The 24,358-nt window shown below is 51.4% G+C and overlaps 1 protein-coding gene across 4 annotated transcripts in view; it reads left to right on the top strand.

Moving 5' to 3' along the window:
• Positions 1 to 24,358, top strand: part of WDR25 (WD repeat domain 25) — a 139,070-nt gene that overhangs the window by 84,268 nt on the left and 30,444 nt on the right. For all 4 annotated transcript variants that reach the window (XM_053889802.1, XM_053889803.1, XM_053889804.1 and 1 more), the window contains exons 3-4: positions 369 to 516; positions 12,877 to 13,007. In XM_053889802.1, coding sequence (XP_053745777.1) covers positions 369 to 516; positions 12,877 to 13,007 — 279 coding nt within the window. The remainder of the gene's footprint in view (positions 1 to 368; positions 517 to 12,876; positions 13,008 to 24,358) is intronic.

Raw genomic sequence — 24,358 nt, forward strand, 5'->3', positions numbered from 1 at the left:
GAGGACAGCCATCAGAGACGCAGGCGACACTGGGCTAGAAGTGTGAGCAGAGCGGGACATTTGGTGGTGAGCAGCTGCAAAGCAGGTGGGAAGGGCGGGCGGGGGAGAGGCGGGACTGGGGCACGCTGTGTTCTTGTGGGTCCCCTTGACCCCCGGAGGGGTTTTGGGAGAAGCTCCCCCTCAACTCACCAGCCCCGAAAACTTGACATTTCTGCACGGAAAAATTTAACAGCTAGATGTTGTTTTGATGGTAAAATAACAGGAATCTAGTTCCGCTCTGAGACCCTCTCCACCCCATAGAGGGGCCAAGCCAAGCCCCAGAGATCAGGCCTCCGCTTCTGACGTCTGGCGCTGTGTTTGCCTCGTAGGTGTGGAATGCTGTGGACTCAGGCCGCTGCCTGCAGACCTACTGCCTGCACAGTGAGGCGGTGCGGGCCGCCCGGTGGTCTCCCTGTGGCCGGCGCATCCTCAGCGGGGGCTTCGACTTCGCCCTACACCTCACGGACCTTGAAACAGGTGTGTTTTACTGCACTGTTACCCCGAGGCGCCTCTTCCTCGGAGCTGGCAGCTGGGTCAGCTTTCTCATCGGGAAGCTTCTCTGGGCGGTCAGCAGCCACAACTGCATATGGCTTCGGGGCAGTAGGAGAGAGCCCTCAGGAGAGGCTCACATTGGTGAGTGCGTTTCCAGGGCATTTGCCTGGAACCACGACTCTCCACGGAGGGTTCAAGGTGGGCCTCTGCCAGTCTGCCCGGAGGACAGAGCCCCAAGGTTGTCTCAGCCCAAGCTGTGGGGCTGGATAAAGAGGTAGCTTTTTAATCAACTTCTGACATGTAATTTGTACCAAAATAGATTTAGCTTTATCACAATGTCCTTTGGTTGGAATCAGTTTAGAATTCCTGTCAATTCATTATCGTTGAAAGGCTGCAAGGAATGATTCCAGCTCATAAGGAAAGTCTGCAAACGAGTTCTGCTTTAATGCCTACACTGAAAAGGCATTTGGGTAAGATGGATTTGTGCTGGGTAAATCCTAAGGGGGCTCTTGACAAGCAGGGCGAGAAGGAGAGAGCAGTCAGTGGAAGGAACTTGACATTAGCGAGTACTCCTGTGCAACAGGCACTCTTAGCGCCTAATCCCGCCACAGCCCCTGCGTGGGGTCCTGTCCGTGGTCCTCAGGCGAGGACAGAGCCACGGGGTCGGAGCTGGTTCGAAGCCTCTGCCCCTGACTCAGGTCGGCTGGTCTCAGCACCCACGTTGCCTTCTCTTCCTTGGGCTCCTTCTGGTCACTTTTCTGCTGGACTCTCCTGCCAGGGCCAGGAGGGGAGGCCGGAGTCCCCGCCCATCCCTGGGGTGTCCCAAGTCTTCACATAGGCCTCCCATACCCCGTGGCAAAGGCCCTGGGGTCCGTGCCTCTCTCAGGGCCTGGCAAGCAGGAGACGACAGTTCTGGGCCCGACCACACAACCCCTCCCCAGCTGGGAGGGGGCACGGCGAAGGAATACGGCGGATGGTGTAGGGTAACGGTGGGGTCTGTGTCCCACCCGGAGCATACTCGTCACTGGATTGCCGAGGCTTGGCCTCGAGGCTCCTCTGCCTGAGCCCCGTGCATCCTCAGCGGGGGTGAGGACAAGATTGGTGGCCGTGTCAGCGGCCGGTACTGTGCCACAGGTCCTCACCACGGCGTGCTGCCTGCAATCTCTTCTCCATTTTACAGGCGGAAAGCTGAGGCTCAGAGCAGGGAGTAGCTAGCTCACGACCTCCCCGTGGTATGTGGCAAGTGGGGATTTAGAGCCGTGTCTGCATTTGCAAATCCTATGTCCTTTCCACGGTACTGAGTGTATATGGGGTTTTTCTTCTCAACAAAGTGTTTCCCTAACCAGTTGTGGTCTTACAGTGAGTCCCACAGGGCCGATGAGGACGCCATGGCTCAGGGAGTTTGGTGCCACTTAGTCGATGATGACCGCGGTGGGTAATGTCCTGACCACCCACTGTGTGCTAGGCCTTCTCCTGCAGCCTTACATCTGGGGTCTCACCCTTTAAGGCCGCACCACCAGAATCTTCTTTGCGTGCAAAAATCTGCCAGGCTCACTCCGTTGCCCATGTGCCCCGTAACCCATGCTCAGCATTGGAGATGCAGACCCAGAATCCACCCCAGAAGGTCTTGTCTGCCGGGGGAGATGGAAGTGTGGACAGAATCCCAGGTTGTGGTGATGGAGCGAGATGCAAGAACATGTAGCCTGGAACCTGGCAGGAGGCAGGACCCAGGACCCAGGGGACAGAGGATCCGGGTGGAGGAGGTGTGGTGGAGGAGGAGGGAAGCACATTCCCAGCAGACAGAACAATGAGGACAGAGTTGTTAGAGGAACAGGAGTGGAGTGTGTGGCGTTGTGGGGTGCAGGCAGTTGCGGGGGAGTCTGGGGGTGCAGGCCTGTGGTTCCCGGCCTGTGAGGTCTTTTCCTTTTCCTGGCCCCACTGCCCCCCCCACTCCAGGGACATTGGGTGCCCATGGGTACCTGCACTGCCCACCCTCGGAGCGAAGGAGTGATGCTTTTCACATTCTGGCGGTGCTGTTGGGTTAATCAAATACGAGTTCATTTGATAACATTAATGGATGCTTAGTGGCCCTTTGTCATGATGTATCTTCTCAATCAACAGATGTTAAACAGACACTGCCGTGGCATGTGTGGGTATGTGTGAATGTCGGGGAAGGCTTCTGAGATTTTTGGATTTTTTTGAAGAGAGTCTTCCTGATAAGTTAGGGACTGCCACAGCAGGTGGCAGTAGGGGGCCGTTGCTGAGTTTGGAGCAGGAGAGAATCATGGCTTGATTTGCACTCTGGGCAGGTCTCCCTGGTATCTTCAGCTGGTTGGGTATGACCAGGGCGAGGTGGAGAGCTGGAGGAGGGGAGGGGGCATGCCTTGCCCAGTCTGTGGCAGAACTTCACTGGAGAGGGGCTCGTGTGGCCCCAGGCCCAGGGTGCTCCTCCAACGGTGGTATACTGGGTGGTGGAGGGAAGGCTCAGCCCCTGTCCTCAGGGCTTCGCCTAAGACGGGGGGACTTTTCCACTCTACCCTACTCCCGGGAATGGCACTCATCACCTGTTGAGAGCCGGGTTCCATTCACTCAGCAGGTATTTCCTGAGCACCTGCTATGGGTAGGACCTGGTGCTGGGGCTGTAGCAGTGAGCATGTTGGATATCCTTTGTCCCTCGTGGGGAGGTCTCAGGGTGTGGACCTCACCCTTGGAGCAGCCCTCCAGCCCCGACATGGACTTCTCCTGCTGAGGGGGCTGTTGGTCTCTGTGTTTGTCGCCCTGACTAGTGTGGGAGTTCTTGAGAATGGGGCCTGCCCTGGGAGTCTTCGTGTCTTCGTCATCTGGCCAGGGCTGGCTCGGAGCAGCGACTTGGAGTGTGTGAGCAGAGGCTGGCCCTTGCTGGGCAGTGAAACCCATCGGTGGCTCCCTCCGTGCCTCCCACCTCAGCTGTGCGTCCCCACCCTTGGCCCAGGTTGTCATAGATGCTGTCTTTAGCAGAGGCCGGTGGTCTTGGGCGGCCCCTGTGGCTCTCGGCCCGGTTTGACTTCTCTCGTCGTCCTTTCTCGTCACCGAGTCTGATTTCCCTTTTCACTCGATCTGCCTCTTTCCGCCCTTGGTGATTTGGCTTTTTCATTTCAATCTAATTAGAACTCCCTGCCAGGAGAAGGCAATGCAGGGCGTTCTCACCGCAGTGCTTTGGGAATTAGTCACTCGGTGCCCATTGTCGTTAATGGGAATTTGGTGCCAAGGCCATTTATCCTGGTGTCCTCAATCAATACAGTTAAAAATCTGTGGATTCTGAAATGTCAATACCCGGCCTGAAATATGGAGAGCCAGCCACATTTTATCTCGTTAATTTATAGTTCTGACGGGCTGTTGGCTTATAGGACAACCATGAATCAACACCTAAATAAAATCCACTCACAGATTCATTATTTTTGGTGCTCCCGCTTCAGTCTGTAATCTTCCTAACAAAACGTCTCTGATGCATTAGTCTGAGTGGCCTCAGGGAACCCTGGCCAGCTCCACCAGGGCCCCAGTGTCGCCTGCCTTATGAGTCAGCTGTCCTGCACACTAAATCAGCCCATCTCCTCGAAATCCCCTGAAGAACTTGTTCACTTCCATGGGCACTGGTCTTGTGAAGGTTCCAGCCCATCATGCCCCCTGCCCCCACCACTGGCAGATGCCCCCCAGCCTGGCTATTGAGGCCTCATAGGTTTGCAGGGCCCCTGGAGCCTCCAGGGCTCCGACTTTGGGGAAGGCACCCTGTCTTCCTTCCTTTGCCCTGGTCAGCTCTCCTGATGTGCATCCAGCCTGTCCTGGACGTCCGTGCAATGGTACCTGGTCCCAACAGTGCTGGAGGCAGTGCAGTGTGACGGGGCACGAATGGGGTGCGAATGTGCACCTCCACTCACCTGAGCTGGGTGTCCTGGGGGAAAGTTCCTTCACTTCTGTTTCTGCGTCCATGAAAGGGGATAACAGTACCTGGCTGGTGGTGGGATTTTGAGGGGAATAGCCGAGAGAATGTTTGTAGGCACTCTGCAGAATGCCTGGCTCAGGTATGCACTCAGCAAAACATGTCCCTTCCCTTCCTCTGTCCCTCCCTCTGAGGCCCTTGGGATGGTGGGAAGTAATGCCCTTGTTCCTGCCGAGCGTCCAGAGAGCCCCGGTTGCTGGGCCATTTCTTCAGATGCGGCAGCTTTGGTAGCTTTGGTAGCTGAGCTCCAAAAGCCCCCAATCTGGTGATCCCCCAGCCAGAGTGTGGCCCTTGGTCCCCATGTGGGTCTGGGGCAGCCGGGAAGGCCTTCCTGGGTCCTCCCCGTGTCTCCTCCATGTGTTGCTTCTCCGTGACAAAATTCTACTGGCGGTGGGCTAGCGGCTTCCTCCTGGTGACGAGACGGCAGCTGCCCTCTTTGGGGGGTGCGTGTGCAGACCCCCCGCAGTCCAGCCTGACCCGCTCTCCAGAGCTCCAGGCACCCAGTGCTGAGGAAGGTCTCTTCCCGCAGATAACCCACCGCCTGCAGCCTTGCTGTCCCCAGCCCCTGGCTAGCTCCTCCTGCTCTGGGGGTCCCTGTGTCTTTCGGTGGGGGGTCATGGTGCATGGAAATGACAGCTGAGACTGGACCCGTAAGTGACCATTTCTCTTGTTTTCCAAGAGGCGCGTTCTGCTGCCTCCCTCAGTTTTGTATCCTGATTGGGACTGCCGTCACAGAAATGCTTCAGGAAAGGGGACCGCCACATCAGCTGAGTGTGCACCGTGGGCCAGGCCCCGGGTGGTGTAACCCTGGTTCTTGGCACACTGCTTGGTCTGTATGAAGCTGAAATGGACAAAAAGATGTTAGTCCCTTTGCTTACTTATTACATTTTTAGTACCTACACTTACCTGTGAGGACAGTGTTTTTATCCCCATTTCATTGACCCGGACACTGAGGCTTGGAGTGCTCGGGGACTTGCTCGAGGCTTCGCGGCCAGCAGCGACAGAGCTGGGATCCACCTGTGGCCTGTGTGACTGGCAGAGCCTGCCTGTTGAAGCCCGGGAGTGGCATGCCCTCACCGCGTCGGTTTTTCCTGCCGAGGACGAACGGTTTGCTGAAGCCCACCCCTAGGGGGCCCTGCTTGGCTCTCCCCCGGGCAGCTGGCTTGCCACCTGTGGAAGCGAGCTTGGGGCCTCTGGGAGGAAGGGGCGCCCGGACGGGTCTTGACCCAGCCTTCTGATTAAGTGACTGGCTGAAGGATGCTTCTCTGGCTGTCGACAGCCGCTGCTCCGGTGGGAGAAATGTTAGCCCTGGCGATTATAGTACATTTGGCATAGGAAGGGTGAGAAGCATCCAAATTAGAACGCTGACGAAGACCAGGAGCTCATGGGGCTTTAGAGGAGGGGCTGCAGATGGGGCTCCTTTTGGGCCGACTGGTGCCGCCCCTCCAGGCCCTGGAGGAGGTGCCTGCAGGGGGCCTGGGCTTCTCCATGCTTTGGCTTTTGAGCACCATGACTGAGTGTCCCCCGGCACAGCTCCGAGGGACTGGGTCAGGCACCCTTTAGGTACCTGTGGAGGCAGGAAGGCGGATGCCCAGCCGCATCGTGGGCCGCTGGGCGATGGGCACACTTGCACAGCTCCTGATGGTACGGGCACGTTTTGTGTATCCAGCCCTGTGGTCCTAGGGGTTTGCCGCTGGATCCAGACACAGAGTATCTGAGGGGCTCCGTAGCCCAGTGAGGTCTGAGCCGACGATGGCCCTGGCACTGCCCCTCCAGTGCCTTCTTGCCCAGGGAGCAGCTGCGCACCTCCATCCGTCCTTCTGGTATAGGCGGGACCCCCACAGACTCCTCTGCTTTTCCCTGTCCTCATCCACCCCTCTTTCTCCCAAGCTCGTTCCTCCCCCGACACCCTGTCCCTAGCCCTCTTTTAAACGTGCCCGTTCTCAAGTCTACCACCTCTTTGGCCCTGGGCCCCATTCCCATGCACACCCTTCCTCTTTCGGTCTGAAGAGTTTTTCTCTCCAGTTTCAAGCTTGTTTTCTCCCCCTTTCCATACAGCTTTGGGGCACGACCCTAGTGTTGGATATTAAATCCAGTGTTATTACGCGTCCATGAAACAGGCTGCCAGCCCCATACCTCACCCTGTGGGAAGTGCCCACGGGTCCTGCCACATGCCACACACCCCTGTCCTGTCATTTTCTCCCAGTGACGCCTGTGCCGTCCTGTGGATAAATGAATAGTGGATTTAACGGACGGCACTGTTTCGTGGACTACCGTCGCCCCACCGTGCTGGTACTCGGTCTCTGTGTGCGCTCGGAGGCAGCCGCCGGGCGGTCAGGCTGCCCTCGTAGGTCAGACCTCCTCCGCCGACGGACTGGGAGCCCGGACGCTTGCCGTCGAGCGGGGCCTGCTGGGCCCTAGAAAAGCCAACTTGAGGCAAACCCTTGCGACACACCTTGTTTGCAAGTTGAGAACTTTTGTTTTCTTTTCAACTTTAGGGAATTCAGTCTCGTCCAGATCATTAAGAGCAGCAGCCAGACTTGATATAAAGAGAAACGCCGACTGCCGTTTCTTCTGTTGCTGCCGCAGCCGCCGTCTGGCGGGCCCGCCGTCCGTCTGGGGCCTGCCCCCTTATGTCACTCTGTCTTTCCAATTCTCACGACAGCTTCTTCAGCTTAGCTTTATTATCCTGGTTTTGTGGATCTGAGAGGACCACCAGCTGAGCCAGAGGCGCCCGCTCAACCGCGGGGGACCTGTGGATGCACCCGGACCCTTCCCGGGACTCTGCCAGGCGTGCTGAGATGGCCCCTGTTTCTGATTCATAGAGTTTGATTTGAAAGTTAGTAAGCTCCTTTTCTCGTTAACTTTGAGTCAGGATGGTTAGATTTACAGCTGGCGGGGTACTTCCCAGAGGATGAGTGTAACGATATTGATTTTAGCGAAATGAGTCATATGCCGCCTGCCTGGGAACACGAGCTCAATCACCATGAGCCGACAGCATCAGCTTTCCCTTGTCAGCGTCTCCCCTGCATGTTCGTGAGTCCATGGATACGAACAAAGAGCTAAGGAGAAGGAAAGGTCACGGATAGCTTGCAGGCAGGCAAGGCGGGGTACGGAGAGCGGGGCTCTGGGGTTGGACAGGCCCGGCCTGGCTCCCAGCATGGCTGACTTGTGTGGCCCTGGACCAGTCCTCACCTCTCAGAGCTTTCATTTCTCCTGCTGTGAAATGGGCTAATGACACCTACTACAGAGGGCTGCACGCAGGCCTGGAGGCGACAGATGCCCGCTCCGTGCAGAGGAGGGCATGAACTTCTTTTCTCTTTCTTGGGGTCCCCTACTTGGGTTTCATCTGACCTGGATTAAATGTCTGTTATGTGCCAGGAACTGGGCTGGGGGCCAGACATGCTGAGTGGAAGAAGAGGACCCGTTGGGGACTCAGAGCCCTGCATGGTGATAGGGTCCCCCAAGGTAGGCATTAGGGTGAACAGGTGGTGTTGCCCCAGGCACATGGGTGGTCATCTGGGTCTCTACCTGAGAAAGGAAGAGGGGAACCTCTGAGGAATTTCCTGGCTAGTGTTACCAGCTGCCTTATCTTCTCAATATTGGTGATGGGGTAGTAATAATAGCGTCAAGAGAATAAATTGAGTTTCTGCGTATTTTTGCCCTAATGACAATTTATGGTTTATTTGTATCATTATTGATTCAAGGAGGAAAAGAAGTGATTTTTCCTAACTCCAAGAGGATCTGAACAGTTCTTATACTGGTTGAGTTCATTATAACAAGATCAATAAAGTCAGTGTTAGTGGATTAAATATTTTAAAACTCAATTTCCCATAAGCAGCATACAGTGAATAAATAGACCTTTCTGTAACAAGCATGTAATCAAGCAAGATAGTCTCGAGGTTAAAGGTTACATAGCAACTAACCATTGTGCTTGAGGTAGCGTCGTGAGGGAGGAGAGGACGTGGTGAAGAGGGTACTCGATGTAGGAACATGTAGAGGAGGAACAAGTCTGACAAGAAAGGACCTTCACCTCACCACGGCTGGGAACAAGACAGTTTCTGATAAATATTTCCAGCCTTTATCTATGTCTCTTCAACAAAATGTAAAGACTAGCCCAGGGCACTGTATTCTCATAGCCTCAAGACAGAAACTCCAAATCATTCCTCTCTCAAGGTTCCTGCTGTTAAGAACTTGTAGCCCTTGGTTTTAGGTTTTAATTTAACCAAGGATGAATTCAGTAATTTGGGGGTTAACTTTTTCCAACAATCATAGCTCCCTTTTGTTGTTTGCTGTGTCTGCCACGCCCTCCAGAGCACTGTACGCGTTATGGATGCACGTCCGTCGCGTGTGGTCCCCGGACAGCCTGCCGTTTACAGACTTGGGCAGGTCCCTCTCCTGGGGTGGGGCCTGGGTCTGTGTGACTCTCAGCCCTTCTGCTGCACCACCTCCTGTGCCGAGCACGGTGCCGGGCAGGGACGGCTGGGGTCCCCGACTTCTGAGCCACAGCCTTGTGCTAGACCTCCTTCCCCGGTGGAATCTCCCCCTTTGTGTTTCCCATGAGCTATCTGGAAGCTTATCAAAAATTTTAAAATCTTTTAGTTTTGGACCCTTTTAGCAGATACAGCAAAGGCCTAGTTCTCATAAGCAAAAAGTAGGAGAAAAGATAGAAAGCATCACTTGTGTTGTAACGGGAACATCAGAGTACTTACGAGACTCGAAGGCTCTTCCCAGTCTCTTTGGAAGGTTGAAGAATAACATGCAGAAATACGTGCATTTTTTTTTTTTTTAGCAGAAAAAGCTCAGTCCTCATCTTTTAGCAACTCAGCTTTTGCTTTTCCTCCCACCTTTTCCTCATTGTTGGCAAGACTGTATCACTGCACTTTTTGAAAAAACATGCCTAATTCACTGCTGTTTCTGAAATAAGCATATGGTTATATGCCATGGTCCAAGAAACAGGGAAAATTTTTCTCTAGGCAGACCGTTTATTTTTCCTTTTGGGCTTAAGGACTAGCAGTGACTCTGAACGAGCAGGAGGGCCACAGTAGGTACTGTTGCCTGTGCCAGGAGGAGATTTCTGGCCGGGGCCTTTGCAGCAGCGTGGGGGCCACAGTGGCATCTGTGTGCTCCTTTTCCATTGAGGGGACATGATGGTGCTCCCTTTCTTCATCCTCCATATGGGTCCCCTGGCTACCTGGCTGGGGCAAGTGCCCTGAGGCCTGAGCTGCAGTTCCAAGGCCTGTCCCAGCAGGTCTCCGTAAGTGCCATTCCGAGTCCCGGCCGTGGGGAGACCTCCATCCTCCCTAGGAAGGGGCATCTCTAATCGGGCATAGCATGGGTGGTCTCTGACCACCAACTATAGCTTGATGGGTTTCAGGAAAGAAGAGGAAGCTCAAGGAATATCGGGTTTCCGCTCAGATTAATTCCCCAGGATGTGAGTTTTTGCTTGAGACAGTTGCTTGTCTGTTGACCTAACGAGACACGTAGGACCCAGACTCCTGTAAGTCTGCTCATCTCTCTGATGCCTGGTTAGAAGGATTCTTTATTAAAAAAAGCCACACACACACAACATTATGACAACGATATTGGTGTAACTTAAAAAATGATCTTACTACCCCTAGAACAAACCACTTCAAGTCGGTAAATCTCTTCCCAGCCTCTGCCCGTATCAATCCCTTCTTAATACTTTTGTGATCCAAGAACAGGTATCAGGCATTGTCTGTCTTGCCAAAGAGCACGGTTTGTGATTCCAGTTTTGAATGGCTTTTCGACATTCCACCAGGCAGAGACCCACATTTGCCTCAACTGCCCCCTTGGGCTGGACGGCTAGGCTATTATTTATAGGCCCTTCACCATTACGGATGACAGGACCCACAGTGGCCCCTCTTCACATCATAGTGACACAGGATGACCATGAAAGACTTTGTGCACTGCCCGTTTGAGTGGAACAGTTAAGGGGCTTGTTGAACTTCAAGAAGTATAGAGGCTCCATTTTCAAAACCTCAGGTGTTTCCAAAGTTTTCTCTGATGACAAGTGACTGCAAACTGTAGGCCCCTGGAAGATACTGGAAAAAAATCAACATAACCCTTCATCAAGGGAAAGGTGACACTTTAATGAAGAGCTTTCCCAAAAGTTTGTATTGTGGAAAGAACATTTTGAAAAGAGATGTTTTTGTTTCCACCATCTTGTAATTTGTTAACCAAAAACTATGTGAATGTGTCACCTATTAAAAACACTAATATCTGCACCCTTAACTTGGGAGCAGTTTTTCTAACCTGCTTCAAAATCCTTGAGATGACAATGTCAATGGATTTTGAATTGGGCTATTAAAAATATGAGAATGCAGTAATACCCTGTGATGAGTTGCAGGAGCGTTTTTCTGACCTGAGGGGAACTGGGGCCTCGCTCGTAACATGTTCACAAAATCCTTTGTATCAGGGATGGACAGAAGCGGACGGTGTCTCCTTTGTTGCCAGTGGTAAGCATCTTCCAGCCGGGTCTGTGCATCTCTGGGAAGAGTCTTTGTTAGCTCTGATGACCTCAGAGAACGGACTGGAGCCCTAACTGGGCTACTTTCAAATCATTGAGCCACAGACAGTTTTCCTACCTTTGAAAAAAAATGGAAGTGGAGTCAATTTGGTAGCTCTCACTAAAAACTCGTTTGGTTTAATGATTTCACAGAGGTTTGTTGATACTCTTAGAAAATGGCACATTAAAATATATTTTATTATTTTTTAAAATACAGTTTATTGTCAAATTGGTTTCCATACAACACCCAGTGCTCATATTTTAAAATATTGGTTATTGTGTCCTTGTCTCTCCTTTAAAATAGTTTACTTTTGGTATCTTAATGCGTACAATTTATTCGCACGGTAGCGTGGTATGTAACTTACAAGCAAACACGCGTCCCCGTGATACGTGCTGAAGGGCTGTCCCTTGTTGGGTGTTGCTGTCAGACGAGTGCAGAGACCATGGATCTAAGCAAATTGGGTTTATAAAGGCTCCTGCTGTAACTCAAGACTACCAGTCGATGACCTTTCATTTCCTTACCTGGTGAGCTGGTAGAATGCTGTGTGTGGGGGTCCTGAACACAAAGCAGGGCAGCCTTCTGGAAGTGCTTTCTGAAATGGATGAGCAAACATGGCCTCTGGGTTCCCGTGAGAGGAAATGATGCTGGAGATCTTGGCATCACGTTGGTCTCCACGGCCACCAGCTTCATGTGTCCCTAACCGCCCACGGCCTCAGTCCAGTGGAGGAGTTTCTGTGGGCCAGGGGCAGTCAAGGTTGTCCCTCCTGGGCAGTGGGAGCCATTGCTGACATCTCTGAGGGAAACCACCTTCACGCTCTTGGTGGGTGTTGCATAGCAGGTGCCATGCCCGTGAGATGGCCTGGCCCCTGGGGACGTGTCCGGTGGTAAGAACAGTTCCCAAGGCCGGTCTGGTTTCTGGTTGCATTTTCAGTGGGGTTGAATGGAGCACACGAGAACTACAGCCAGTGCCCTGGGGCATAATGTGGCACAACATAGAGGAACGAGTGCTGGCTTTTGGAACCCAACAGACCTGGGCTCAGGGTCAGAGATCTGCTCCCCACACGCCCTGAGTTCAGCCTGTTTATGTCACTGACGTCTGAAAGCTCACAGTGGCGAAACCGACATTTTCCCCACCATATGTGTGTGTGTGTGTGTACACACAAATGTTTTCACAGTGCACGTGAGCGCTCGACAGCGGTTTCATGACAGATATGCAGAGGACAAGGACCGTCTTGAGTCCTGCAGAATCAGTGAGACCCCAGTGGGCCACACTGCCTGTCCATGCTGGCTCCCAGGCCCTGTGGGGTCATGCTGTCACTTGTTGCCCAGAGCATCATGCTACCATTACCAGCCACTCCCTGTAGCAAATCATCCGTGGTCATGAATGTAAGGTCATGGTTGAAAGATGGCTGATCCCACAAAGATCACTTTGGAGCATCTTGCTTTTTCTTTTTTAGAGTCCTGGGTAAATACTCTCCGTTAACTGTTCGGCTTTGACAATGTTACTTAAGCTCCCTGAGCCTTGGCTTTTCTTCAGTCGTAGAGCAGGTTTTGAGCGGTTGTGTGGTTTAAATGAGTTGATAGGCAGTGTCGATGGAACACAGGAAAAGTGATGTTCGTGGGTCCAGCCGTTGGGTCAGCCCTGGGGGGCAGTTCGGCCAGTCAGGGACGGGGCTGGTCAGAGAGTGAGATTCAGGTGCCATGACGTCTGTTGTGCTTCCAGAAAGTCTCATGGGCCCTTGGGCCCAGAGCTCTATGTCAGATGGCATCTTAGTTTTAAGATATTTATCTTGTGGTCCGAGTATTTTTTAATGCTCTCTTCTCTTCTTTGTGTTGTAGGAACCCAGCTCTTCAGCGGTCAGAGTGACTTTAGAATCACTACTTTGAAATTTCACCCGAAAGACCACAGCCTTTTTGTGTGTGGAGGCTTCAACCCCGAAGTCAAAGCTTGGGATATAAGGACCGGCAAGGTGATGCCCGTCTTCCTCCCGTGGCCTCTCCACAGGAGAGCTTGCCGCGGCGGTGTGACTGACCGGGGGCGGGCCAGCATCTAGGCGCAGGACCCTGGAGACGGGGTAATTACCACCTGACGTTGCATCGGTGCTCAGCGTGATGTGTATGTGTTCCGAAAGAACGTTCTTGAGTTGTTAGAGTATTGAAACATCAGAGGTGCGGCTCTGAAAACACTTATTGAGTACCTACTGTGTGCAGATGCTTCCAGATGATATAAAAGGAATTAGCCTTTGGGTTACTCAAGGGAATGACGTGCGGTTGCAGATAAGTGGTGTGGAGCACTGCTGTATGTGTGTCTGTGTGTGTGCGTATGTGTGCACGTGTGTGTGTGTGTGTGACGGGGAGAGAGAGAGATGGGTGGGGGAGTAAGGGAGGGACAAGCAGCCATTCAGAGGGCGAGGGCTTTCTGCTTGATGTGAGGAAGGCTTCTTGGAGATCACGTGCCTTCTGGGGCTACACGGCTGGTGGCGATCAGTCCCACAGAGGAGTTTCCACCCCGCTGCTCACCAAGCTGCTGCTTCCGTTGCCCTCACCCACTTAATAAGTGGCAGCTCCACCCTTCCAGGGATTCGGGTCGGAACTGTCAGAACCGTGCCTGTCTCTGCTCTTCCTGTCTGCCCCACATCCAAGTCACGAGCATATCCTGTGGTGACTGGCTTGAGCTGCCGTTGGCTCTTACTGGGATAATTGCAGGAGTTTCCTATGTGGTAGCTCTTTCCCCGCTCCTTATAGTTTGTTCTCAACATGGCAGCCAGAGTGTCTGTCACAGTGTAAGTCCGATGTGCCTCTCCCCTGGTCAGAACACTCCAGGCTCTGATCTCACTCATGGTAAAGGCCAGTGTCCCCACAGTGGCCTTCAATACCTACATGAGCTTCCCTTCCCCCTTCTCATCACCTCCAGCCCCACTGGCCTCCTTGCCTTTCCTAGAGCACACTAGCACGTTCCTGCCTCAGGGCCTTTGCACCTGCTGCTCCTTCCACCTGGAATGCTCTTCTCCCAGTTTTCTCTGTAGAGGCTCCCTCTCTCTGCTTGGTTCTGTTCAAATGCCACCTCTCCTGTGAGGCCTTCTCTGATCACCGTGATGGTCACCCTCTGGCATTCACTAGTCCCCTTTGCCCCCTCACTGTTCTCCCTACTATGTATCATCACCCGGTGTACTGTGGATTTTACATGTTTATGTGCTTGCCTGTCTGCCTTCACTTGAACATAAGTTTCTCCAGGGAGGGATTTTTTTTTTCTTTAAAAAAACTTTTTTTTAATGTTTATTTTTGAGAGAGAGAAAGAGGCAGAGAGAGGGAGACACAGAATCCGAAGCAGGCTCCAGACTCTGAGCTGTCAGCACAGAGCCTGACGCAGGGCTCAAACTCACGGACCACAAGACCATGACCCGAGCCAAAATCAGACACCCAACCGACTGAGCCACCCAGGCGCCCCTCCAGGGTAGGGATTTTCTGTCTGTTTTGTTTGCTGTTGACTTGTAGCCCTTAGAACAGTGCCTGGCACGCAGTAGACACTCAGCAAGCCTCGGATGACCAAGTGAAGGAATGAGGGAGGAAGGCAGTCATGCAGAATGTGTAGGTATAGAAGGTAGAAGTGTGAAATGTGTGCAGGGACCAGGGACTGGCTTGACCTGGTGGGGCATGGGCTCCAGGCAAGGGCACCGGCCCCAGGCAAAGAGGCTTTCAATGCTGTGAGTCCTGGTTTGGGTTAGCAGGGAGAAGCCAGGCCTGAGAATGGGTGTGTGGGAGAGTAGTGAGGAAGAGCCGTGGCCCGATTGCCTCTGGGGGTGCGCCGTGATTTTAGGCGGACTTGTTTTCAGGGTCTGAGAAGCACTACTCTGGTCTGAAGGAGGCACGCGGCCACTTGAGTCCTACAGGGTAGTTTATAATAAAACCCATGTTAAACTTAACTTTGAAAGGAGAAGGTATGGAATGTCAGTTTGCCCTCCTGCATTTAGGATTCAGGGGTTCAGTGGTCCCACCCTGAAGGGCTCAAGGCTGCTGCAATGCTAAAAGGTTCTACCTAAAGGCTTTCCCTCCAGGACTGCCTCCCGCCCCACCTTGGATTTCCCGGATTTGAAGGTCAGGTTGGCCACTGCAGGAAGACACTTTCCCAACAGGCTGTTGGAAGGGGCTGCTGGCATTTTGCGAACCTAAGAACACAGGCAGTTTCTTTGAAGAAAATGTGAAGTTTTATCCATAGGTGTCTTGCTTAAAGTACTTCACAAGTGGGAAAATTAAAGCACAGAGAGATGTGCTCTTTAAAAAAAAAAAATCACACATTTTTCTTTTACAAAGAAACTTCTTTTTACAAAAATATTTGGAAAAGAGAGAAAAATTTCACATAAAGACGTGGACACAGTGGAATTAAAAAAAAAAAAACAAACAACCCACTAGAACACTTGTATTTGGGCTGCATGTGTTGGAAACTCTTAGTCATGCTGTTTGAAGTGGGGCCTTCGATTACCCAGCCCTGCTGACGGCCGCGTCCCTTAAAGGTGTGCTTACTGTTTTTAGCCTCAAAGACCAAACACGTAAGAGATTACTCACCAAGGACGCCATCTGATTTAAGAGTTTGTTAAAAATATTGGATTTTCTCCTAGGGCAGACGCCATCTGACAGGCTCTGAAAATGCTGGGGGAGAAGCAATTAGAAGCAGATGTTGCTGTGACTGGTATTGGCATATTTGCGAGTGTCTCCCAAGCTAATAATGTTGGGAAAGGGATCTGCACAATGTTTGTTTTTACTTCCCCTTTACTAGCAATCCGACTGCCTCTCCTCTCCCTCTGGGTCACAGGGCTAGTTCCATTTTGCATCAGCCAGGCTCAGGGACAGCTCTCTTGCTTCAGTTTCGTTTCCTCTGACAGGTGTTGCCTGAGTGTCTCAAGTGGGAGTAATCGGAGGACCAGAGAAGAAAGGCACAGCCTCCTTGCCCTCCTGGCTCCCACCTGGGGTGGCTCCCACCTGGGGTGGCTCCCTTTTCACCCCCCGGAGCTGCCTGCGGTATGTGGCGCTGTCCCTGGTGCTGAACTCTCCAGCTCGCTCCTGTGTCGATGAACATGTGGGGCTGAGCAGCTTGGCTGTTTTGTTTTTGTTTTAAATTACCTTCAGGGACAGTGGTGGAAACTGCAGGTGCAGGCAGGAGGGACAGAGAGCTTAGCTTACAATCAAGACCAGCTCCCCCTTTTAAATACAGCAGGAGGAACTGTTTTCTTGTAAAAGTAATATGCAATCATGTGAAAAAACTGGAAAGTAGAGGGAAATAAAGAGAAGGGGTAGTCTAGCCAGCTGAAGGAAACATTAGTAACATTTTAGTATTTTTCTTCCGTTGTTCTTTTCCCCTGTGTGTGTGTGTGTGTGTGTGTGTGTGTTCTTAAAACGTTGGTCTGATTTTTATACACAATTTTATATTTTGTTTTTTACATAGCACTGTCAGGGTTTTCCTTGTTATCACAGACTCTTGTAGAATTTTCAACACATCCCTTTGATGCAGGGTGCTTACCTGACTTGCTTCTTGCCTTCTGCCTGGTGTTCAGAGCAGAGTCTGACATAAACAGGCACTCAGTAAATATGGATCCAATGGGTCGTTTTCAAAAAACCATTTCCCTAGGTTGGATAGTGAGGATAGTTCCTTTTTTTTTTTTTTTTTTCCCTGCCATTTAAAATTAATAGATGTGAAGGTAGAGATCGGGGTGAGCAAACTACAGCCCAGGGCTAAATCCGGCTTGCTGTCTGTTTCTGTAAAGTTTTATTGGAACACAGCCATGCTCTCATTTATGTATCATCTGCAGCTGCTTTCACACTACAGTGGCAGAATTGAGTAGTTGCAACAGAGACCACATGGGCTGCAAAACCAAAAATATTTACGACCTGGCTAACCCCTGCTGTGGATAGGTCTGGCTGTGACATCTGTCACCCTATTGATTGTTGAGATCCATCCTGATCTGGCTGACAAGGTGGGTGCTTCTGCTCTTCCCTCTATTATGGGCATCCTTGCAGAAACCCGGTGCTCACACAATATCTTTTCCAGAGAGCTGTTCTTCTGTCAAGGTGTGCGAGCAGTTTCTCTCTGTTAATGATAATCTCCAAACAGACCATCCAGGTCTACTTTATTACACATTCCACTGTAAGACATACATTTGTGCATCTAGTGTTTTCCATATTCGAGGTTTATTTCCTTAAGCTTGGGTCCCAGAACTCAAATCGCTGGATCAAAGTGAATCAGCATTTAAAAGGTAAGGGGTAGGTTTCCAAGGACAGAGCTGAGGCATGCTGTGCTGGGCTAGCGAGCCCACCACTGGAGCATGACTGCAGGGCCAGACAGCTTCTCGCCACGGTCTGAGAGAACACAGTCTGAGGAGTGGTTGGAACAGATAACTTTTAAGCTACTTTCCAGTCATACAATTTTATGACCCTTAGGCTGAGCCAAATGATGAATGTTGGGATTCTGGACTTCTTGGGGCCACAGCCCAATTCATTAGAGCAAATGGGCTGTTTAGCTTCCCTGTCTTCTTTTCTTGGCCCGTCTCTCTCTTCCTTGGGTTTGATGATTGGAGCACATCTCTCATCACCGCAAAGTTCTTGACTTCATTTCCAGCAGGTCAGCGGGCTGTGTTCCATGTGAGTCGACCGAGTGCACGTACTCAAGCTGGCATAACACCACCAGCAAAATTCTCTGACTTCTTTCTCCCGGCAGTGTGCTTGAACATGGGTGTGGCCTGGAGTCCAGGATGCCTGTGGGCTGGCCTTCATGTCACTCTAGGGTCCCTCTCTCCAGAAGCCCCGCCCAGCTTCTAGTACTACTGGCCTGAGCTACAGGAGGCCTGGGCTCTCAGCCTCCCCGTACCACCTGCTCATCTGGGCGACCGTAGGCAAACCCCTCAGACTACAGTCTCTCTCAGTCATGGTTTCCCTGTTGGTCAAGGGGCAAGACAAGGTCATCCATAAAGCAGGGCTTTGCACACTGCCCGTGTGCCAGAGAGCACCTGGGGCTCTTGTTAGGACGCAGATTCTGTATCCGCAGGTCTTTGGTAAGGATGATATCTCATCTGTTTGGGCTGCTAGAACAAAATACTATAGACTGAGGGGCTTCAAAAACAGACATTTAATTTGCACAGTTCCGAGGCTTGGAGCCCAAGACCAGGGTACCAGCATGGTCAGGTTCTGATGAGGGCTCTCCTCCTGGCTTGCAGAGGGCTCCTTTCTTGCTGTGTCCTTATATGATGGAGAGAGAGAGAGAGAGCTCCGGTCTTTTCATTCCCTTAGAAGGACACCAGTCCCATCATGGGGGCTGCACCCTCACGACCTCATCTAAACCTCATCATCTTCCAAAGGCCTCACCACCCAATACCATCATATTGAGGAATAGGGCTTCAGCATATAGAGTTGGGGGGACACGTTCAGTCTATTGCCGATAAGATCTTGCATTTTTAACAAGCTCCCAGGAGATGCAGAGGCAAATGGTCCATGGACCACACTTTGAGAAGCCAGGGCCCAAAGGGCTCTGAATGTAGAGGTTACTTGCTTCTGTCTTTGAGCTCCCGTGGCTTTCATTCTTGATTGGCCTGCACTGTCTGTGACCTGTTTCACTGATAGCTCTTTATCTTCTTACTTGACTGTGAGTTCCCTCAGCCAAACAGGTGTTTATTTACCACTGCCGGTGGGGGTCCGAGGTGAATCACGTCTGTGCCTCAGCATCTCTCAACAGGGCCTGGGATCAGGCAGGTGCTCATGGGGTAACCATGTCCCTCTGATCATGATGGAGTCCTGAAGCAGCACTCACTCACTCCCAGCTGCAGGGCAGTGGCTGCCCTGGGATCTCTCCCTAGCTGCAATTCAGCTGCAACTGACTAGTCAGGAAGTGAAGTGAAGCCAGAGGCAGAGGGCTTGGGCCATCTCGCATCAGAGGAGGTGCACTGTTATGGTCCTGACAACACAGCGGTTGGCCGGCTCCGAGCTCTTATGCTCCCTGGTGTTTGGTAGATGACAGTAGCTAGCCTCACAGCTCCCTGGCTCTGAGCACAGCATGGACTGGGGGCTATAGAGCCACAGTGATATAAGATGTGGTCCCAGCTCTCCAGGGCCCACCAGCACTGTGGGAAATTCTCAAGGTAGTTACTTTGTAGTTAAAGTTCACTTTAAGGTGACTGTGTAGTTTGGGCCAAATTAGCATAGGTAATAAAATTCACCCTTGTATCATGAATCAAATTTGTAAGAAAAACTACAGAGACTTAAAAATCATAATGCATATTTAGTCAATCACCCTTTTTGCAAGCTTAAATTATGGAACCTCAGCATCAGCAAATTCCCTCTCGGTTGAGCAGGATCGGGCACTGGAAATTGGAGCAGCTCTGGCAAATCTAGGACACATGGCTCCCGAGCTGGGCGCTTGGCTTTGGCCCTGGTTCCTCTTCCCTCTGTCGGCAGAGCTGGGGCTCTGCGTGGCTCCCAAGAAAGAGAGTTGCAGATGCATTTAGACCCCTGTTTGGGCCTCCAGAACACCGACCCCCACCCCCACCCCACCCCCCGGGATAAATTCTCATGATAACGTGGCTCTGATAGGCCAGCTCACGTTTGCTCTAGTGTTCGTTTGGCACGAGTCATCAATATTTCATGTTTTTCTTTTTATTCCTCTTTTTTTAAAGCTTGTAAAGGGCCATCTTGATTTCCAGATCTTGTGTTAGTTTCTTGACCTCTTTCTGGAGCTTTGTCCTAGCCCCTCTGCCGGTGTGTGTCCTGACACGCAGGTGGCAGTCCGGGAGGCTGCCGGCTCTCCCTCCTGCCTGCTTGGACTCTCCCCTGGGTCTCCTGCCACAGCCTCTGACTCGTGTGTGTGTGTGTGTGTGTGTGTGTGTGATTTCCCAGCAGAATGGAAAACACCCTGCAGACAGCAGTTTCGCCTCATTTGCTGCCCTGCTCCCACACCTACTGAAGTGCTAAGCATGCAGTAGGCCCTAGTGGGGCTGCTGCATCAATGACTGGCCGCCCTGCCCAAGAGCAGGTTTTAAACCCCCACGTCGTGAGCCCATGCGAGGAGCAGAAGCTGAGCCACCACTGGTTAATGTGGTCACCTGAGCTCCTACCCGTGGGCATCCTTCCCCTGCGTGGGAATGCCATGAGCCGGCAGGGCAGCCGGTGGCTCTTGACCTGGGCTGGCCGGAAGCACCTTGAGGGCGCCTGCGAGCACCAGGGCCCTGTGAACCACAGCCCTGGGGCCACATTTTGGGCGCCTGGGTGAATATCCTGAGTGGTGTTGTAGGGTTTCGTCCCAAAACGTGGACTCCCGTACGGCAGGTGCCTGAAGGACTCCATGCCATCAGTTTCCGTGGTGTTGCAGGCAGGTTGCTTATTTGCCCTAATGAGGTTTTGATTACTCTCCATTTGTCTCTTTCATCAGCTTTATATTAAAAAGACTTTTTATTTGGACGCTTTGTACTTTCTACAGTTCTGAGTTTTGCCTCAAACCAAACTCTGTGTGCAGATAAGAGTAGGAGACTAACAGAGGCCGGGCGGGGGCGGGGGGGAGGGGATGGGGAAGGGCCCGGAGAGCCTGGTGCATGGCCACTGCGTTCCTTGTGACTTTGGTTGGCTCCCGGCCGCTTTTGTGGACTCCTGTGGCCCTGCCTGTTGAGTGGGGGTGGGGCCCGGGTGCTCTGAGGCCACTGCCAGCAGTTGGCACTGCCAGCTGCCGACCTCTGTTCTGAGCTCACCTGGTGCACAGCAATCCGGGGCAGCTGCCCCGCATCCCACTGGAAAGGCACCGGGGTTCAGGAAGGTTCAGTCCAGCACACGATAGCGCATAGCCCATCGGTAGTGGGGTAACACCTTGAGCTCGGCAGCTTGACTCCCACATCCTTGCAGGGCTTCCTGTTCACAGCATGAATGAAACTCGAGTCTTGTGTACGAATAAAACACTCTGTCAGTGAGTGCCGTGCGCTTTGTTCGGATGCTCACTCGGCCCTGCCGCACGCAGCTCTGTGCCTGGCGTCAGGGCTGTGGTGGGCCCTGAAGCCTCAGGCCTGCACACACGGCCCCAGCACATCTGTGAGCGCAGCCTTCCGCCCCCACGGTGGAGGCGAGGAAGCTGTTCTGAAGGACGTAGCTCTTGGCACAGGGGCCGGCAGCTGCTGTGGGGCCGCGGACCTGAACCCAGGTCTTGTTTTAAGTTCTCCCTCCCACCATTGCACATTTCATTTATTGATGTCATAAAAATGTTATGAGCCCCCAGGAGACCAGGCACGTGGTGTGACAGAATCCAGTCAGTCCTTGCCCTCCAGGAGCTCCGGGCCCGGGCGGAAACCCCCACTGAGGACACGCGTTTCTTGGATGTTTGACGGATCGATCTGCTTCACTGGCTGCCTCCATAGGCAGCTGGGGTTGGGGGGGAGCGGGTTCCTGTGTGTCCCCTGGGTCCTCCAGAATCTTGCGTAGAGCTGAGGAAGTGGTTCCCAGAATTCGGAACCCCAGAGACCTGCTGCCCAGCCTGCCCCTTCTCTTTTGCTTCCCTCCACACCACTTTCTGGGGGCGGACGGTTGGACTCCTCTTTCAAACCCCACGTGTGAACTGCCAGCTGGAGCGATGTGTGACCCCAGGAGACCCGCAGTACTCCAGAGGGGGGTCCTGAGACTTCTGACTCCCCCTTGGTGACTTCTGCCCTTCAAAATGCAGTAGGGTGTATCAGAAAATATAAAGCAGATTCTGAACCTGTACTGATTGTGTAAATGTAACGTTTATGTAATTCTAATTTATGAGTCCTTTATAATGCATTTTGCCACTAACATAATCTGTGTTACACAGAACACCTCTTGTCGAGGTTTTAAAAATTTGAATACTTTTATTGAAATTGGTTCACATTTTTTTACTTGAAAACATATTTTAGCTTGCCATACATAACTAAGAGTATCCAAAAAAATCACGGGTTTGATGCTCTAATTATTTCTGTCTTAATATACTTTAAATACTTATTACATTTTGGGGGCAACAGCTTTATTGAGGTCTAGTTCACACACCATACAACCCACTCACGTAAAGTATACGGTTCATTAGTTTTTAGTATATTCATGGAATTCTACAACCACCACCCACAGTCAGATTAGAATGCTTTCATCACCTCAGAAAGAAACGCTGTGCTTTTAGAGGTCACCGCTCACCCCCCTGTGTCCTCCCTGTCCAGCTCTTGCTTTCCGTGTGGATTTGCCCATCCCGGGAATTTTATGTAAACAGAACCGCACACTGTATGGCCTTTTGTGGCCGGCTTCTCTCATTTAGCATCATGTTCTCAGGGGCCAACCATGTGGTAGCACGAGTCGGGGCTTCGTTCTGCCTTTATGGCTGGATACTGTTCCCATTGTATGGATCGCCGTGTTTTGTTTGTCTGTTCGCAAGATGGTGGACATTTGTGTTGTCGCTGTCTTTTGGCCACCACGAATACCGTTACGAACGTCCATTTACAAGTTTTTGTGTGAAGGTCTGTTTTCGTTTCTCTTGGGTCCTACCTAGGACTGAGATGGCTGAGTCACAGGGTAGCCTTACAGGGAACCACGCAGGAAGCTGCTAGATGGTTTCCAGAATGGTTGCACCTTTATTACCTTTCAGGTTCTGTCTTTTATTATTAGATTCTGTCTTCTACTTTCATTCCTGATATTGGTCTTTATGTTTTCTTGTGTTTCTTTTTTTCTTAGTCAGTGTGACTAAAGATTCATCGATCATTTCAACAAAACATTGATTTTTTTTTTGTTTATTTTTGGGGGGGGGCAGAGAGAGGAGAGAGGAGAGAGAGAGAGAGAGAGAGAGAGAGAGAGAGAGAGAGAGAATCCTAAGCAGGTTGCATGCTGTCGGTGCAGAGCCCAACATGGGGCTCGAACCCACAAACCATGAGATCATGACCTGAGCCGAAATCAAGAGTCAGACACTTGACCAACTGAGCCACCCAGGTGCCCCAAAATAATTGATTTTCTGTGTTTTTTCTGTTTTCAGCTTAATTAGTTTCTGCTTTTATTTTTATTGTCTTCTGCTTGCTTTGGGTTTAATATGCTCTTTCTCTAATTTCCTAAGGTGGGAAGTTAGATGATTGATAGGAAGTTTTTCTTAATATAAGCATTTTCATGCTGTACGTTTCCCTCTAAGCATGCATCCCACAAATTTTGATATGTGGTATTTAATTTTCATTCAATTCAACATATCTTCTAATTTTATTTTTACTTCCTCTTTGACCTGTGCGATATTTACAAGTATATTGTTTAGTTTCTGAACATGCACAGATTTTCCAGATCTGTTTCTAGTATGAATTTTTAGTTTAATTGTGTTATAGTCAGAAAACATACTTGGTATGAATTCAGTCCTTTTATTTATGTATTTTTAAACTTTTTATTTACTTTGGGAGAGGGAGAGAAAGTGGGGAGAGAAAGGGGCAGAGAGAGGGAGAGGGAGAGAGCGTTCCAAGCAGGCTCCACGCTGTCAGCACAGTGCCTGACGTGGGCCTGTAACCCACAAACCATGAGATCATGACCTGAGCTGAAGTCGGATGCTTAACCTACTGAGCTGCACAGGCGCCCCTGAATTCAGTCCTTTTAAATTTGTTAAGGTTAGTTTTATGGCCCAGGATATGGTCTGTTTTGTTCAGCGCCTGCCCAGGAAGAATGTGTATTTTGCTGTTACCAGGTGGAGTGTTCTGTAAATGACAGTTTGGTCAAGTTAGTTGATGGTGTTGTTCAACAACTTCTTCTATCCTTGCTGGGTTTCTGTCTCTTTGTTGTTTCAATTATTGACAGAGGAGCGCTGAAGTCCCTAACCGTACTGTGGACTCGTGTATTTCTCCTTTTGGTTCTATCATTTTTTTTTTTCTTTTTCGTGTTTTGAAGCTGCCAGCAGGGCTCCACCGGGGGCCTGCTCTCAGGTCAGAGCTGTTAGAGAAAATAAGAAAAAGAGACAGAAAATGGCAGTTTGCCTCTGTGCCCGTCACTTCATGTTCTTACCCCTCTCCCAGTGTCTGCTTTTGTTTACTTTGTCTTCAGGGAGTTGCTTTTTGCATTTTGTGCGGAGTTGTAGTTGTAATCAGTGGGGAAACACACTGGAGAGTGGGCTTACTCTCCCTCGTGGCCCCCGCATAGATTTTGAGCGTATTTTTCTCTTGGCCTTGAATTTCCCCTCTTTCACTGGCTGGGTGCCGCCTGTCCTGCAACCACCACAGTGCTTCCTCTCCAGGAGCTTCTCCCGAACCCCAGTGGATTGGACGGCCCCTCCCTCCCTCGCTGTCTTCCCCCGACTGGGACGTGAGCCACGTGAGAGCTGGGGGACATGACGGTCTTG

This window comes from Panthera pardus, unplaced genomic scaffold, assembly GCF_024362965.1.
Source record: "Panthera pardus isolate Hobbes unplaced genomic scaffold, ASM2436296v1 HiC_scaffold_24, whole genome shotgun sequence".
Classification (NCBI taxonomy): domain Eukaryota; kingdom Metazoa; phylum Chordata; class Mammalia; order Carnivora; family Felidae; genus Panthera; species Panthera pardus.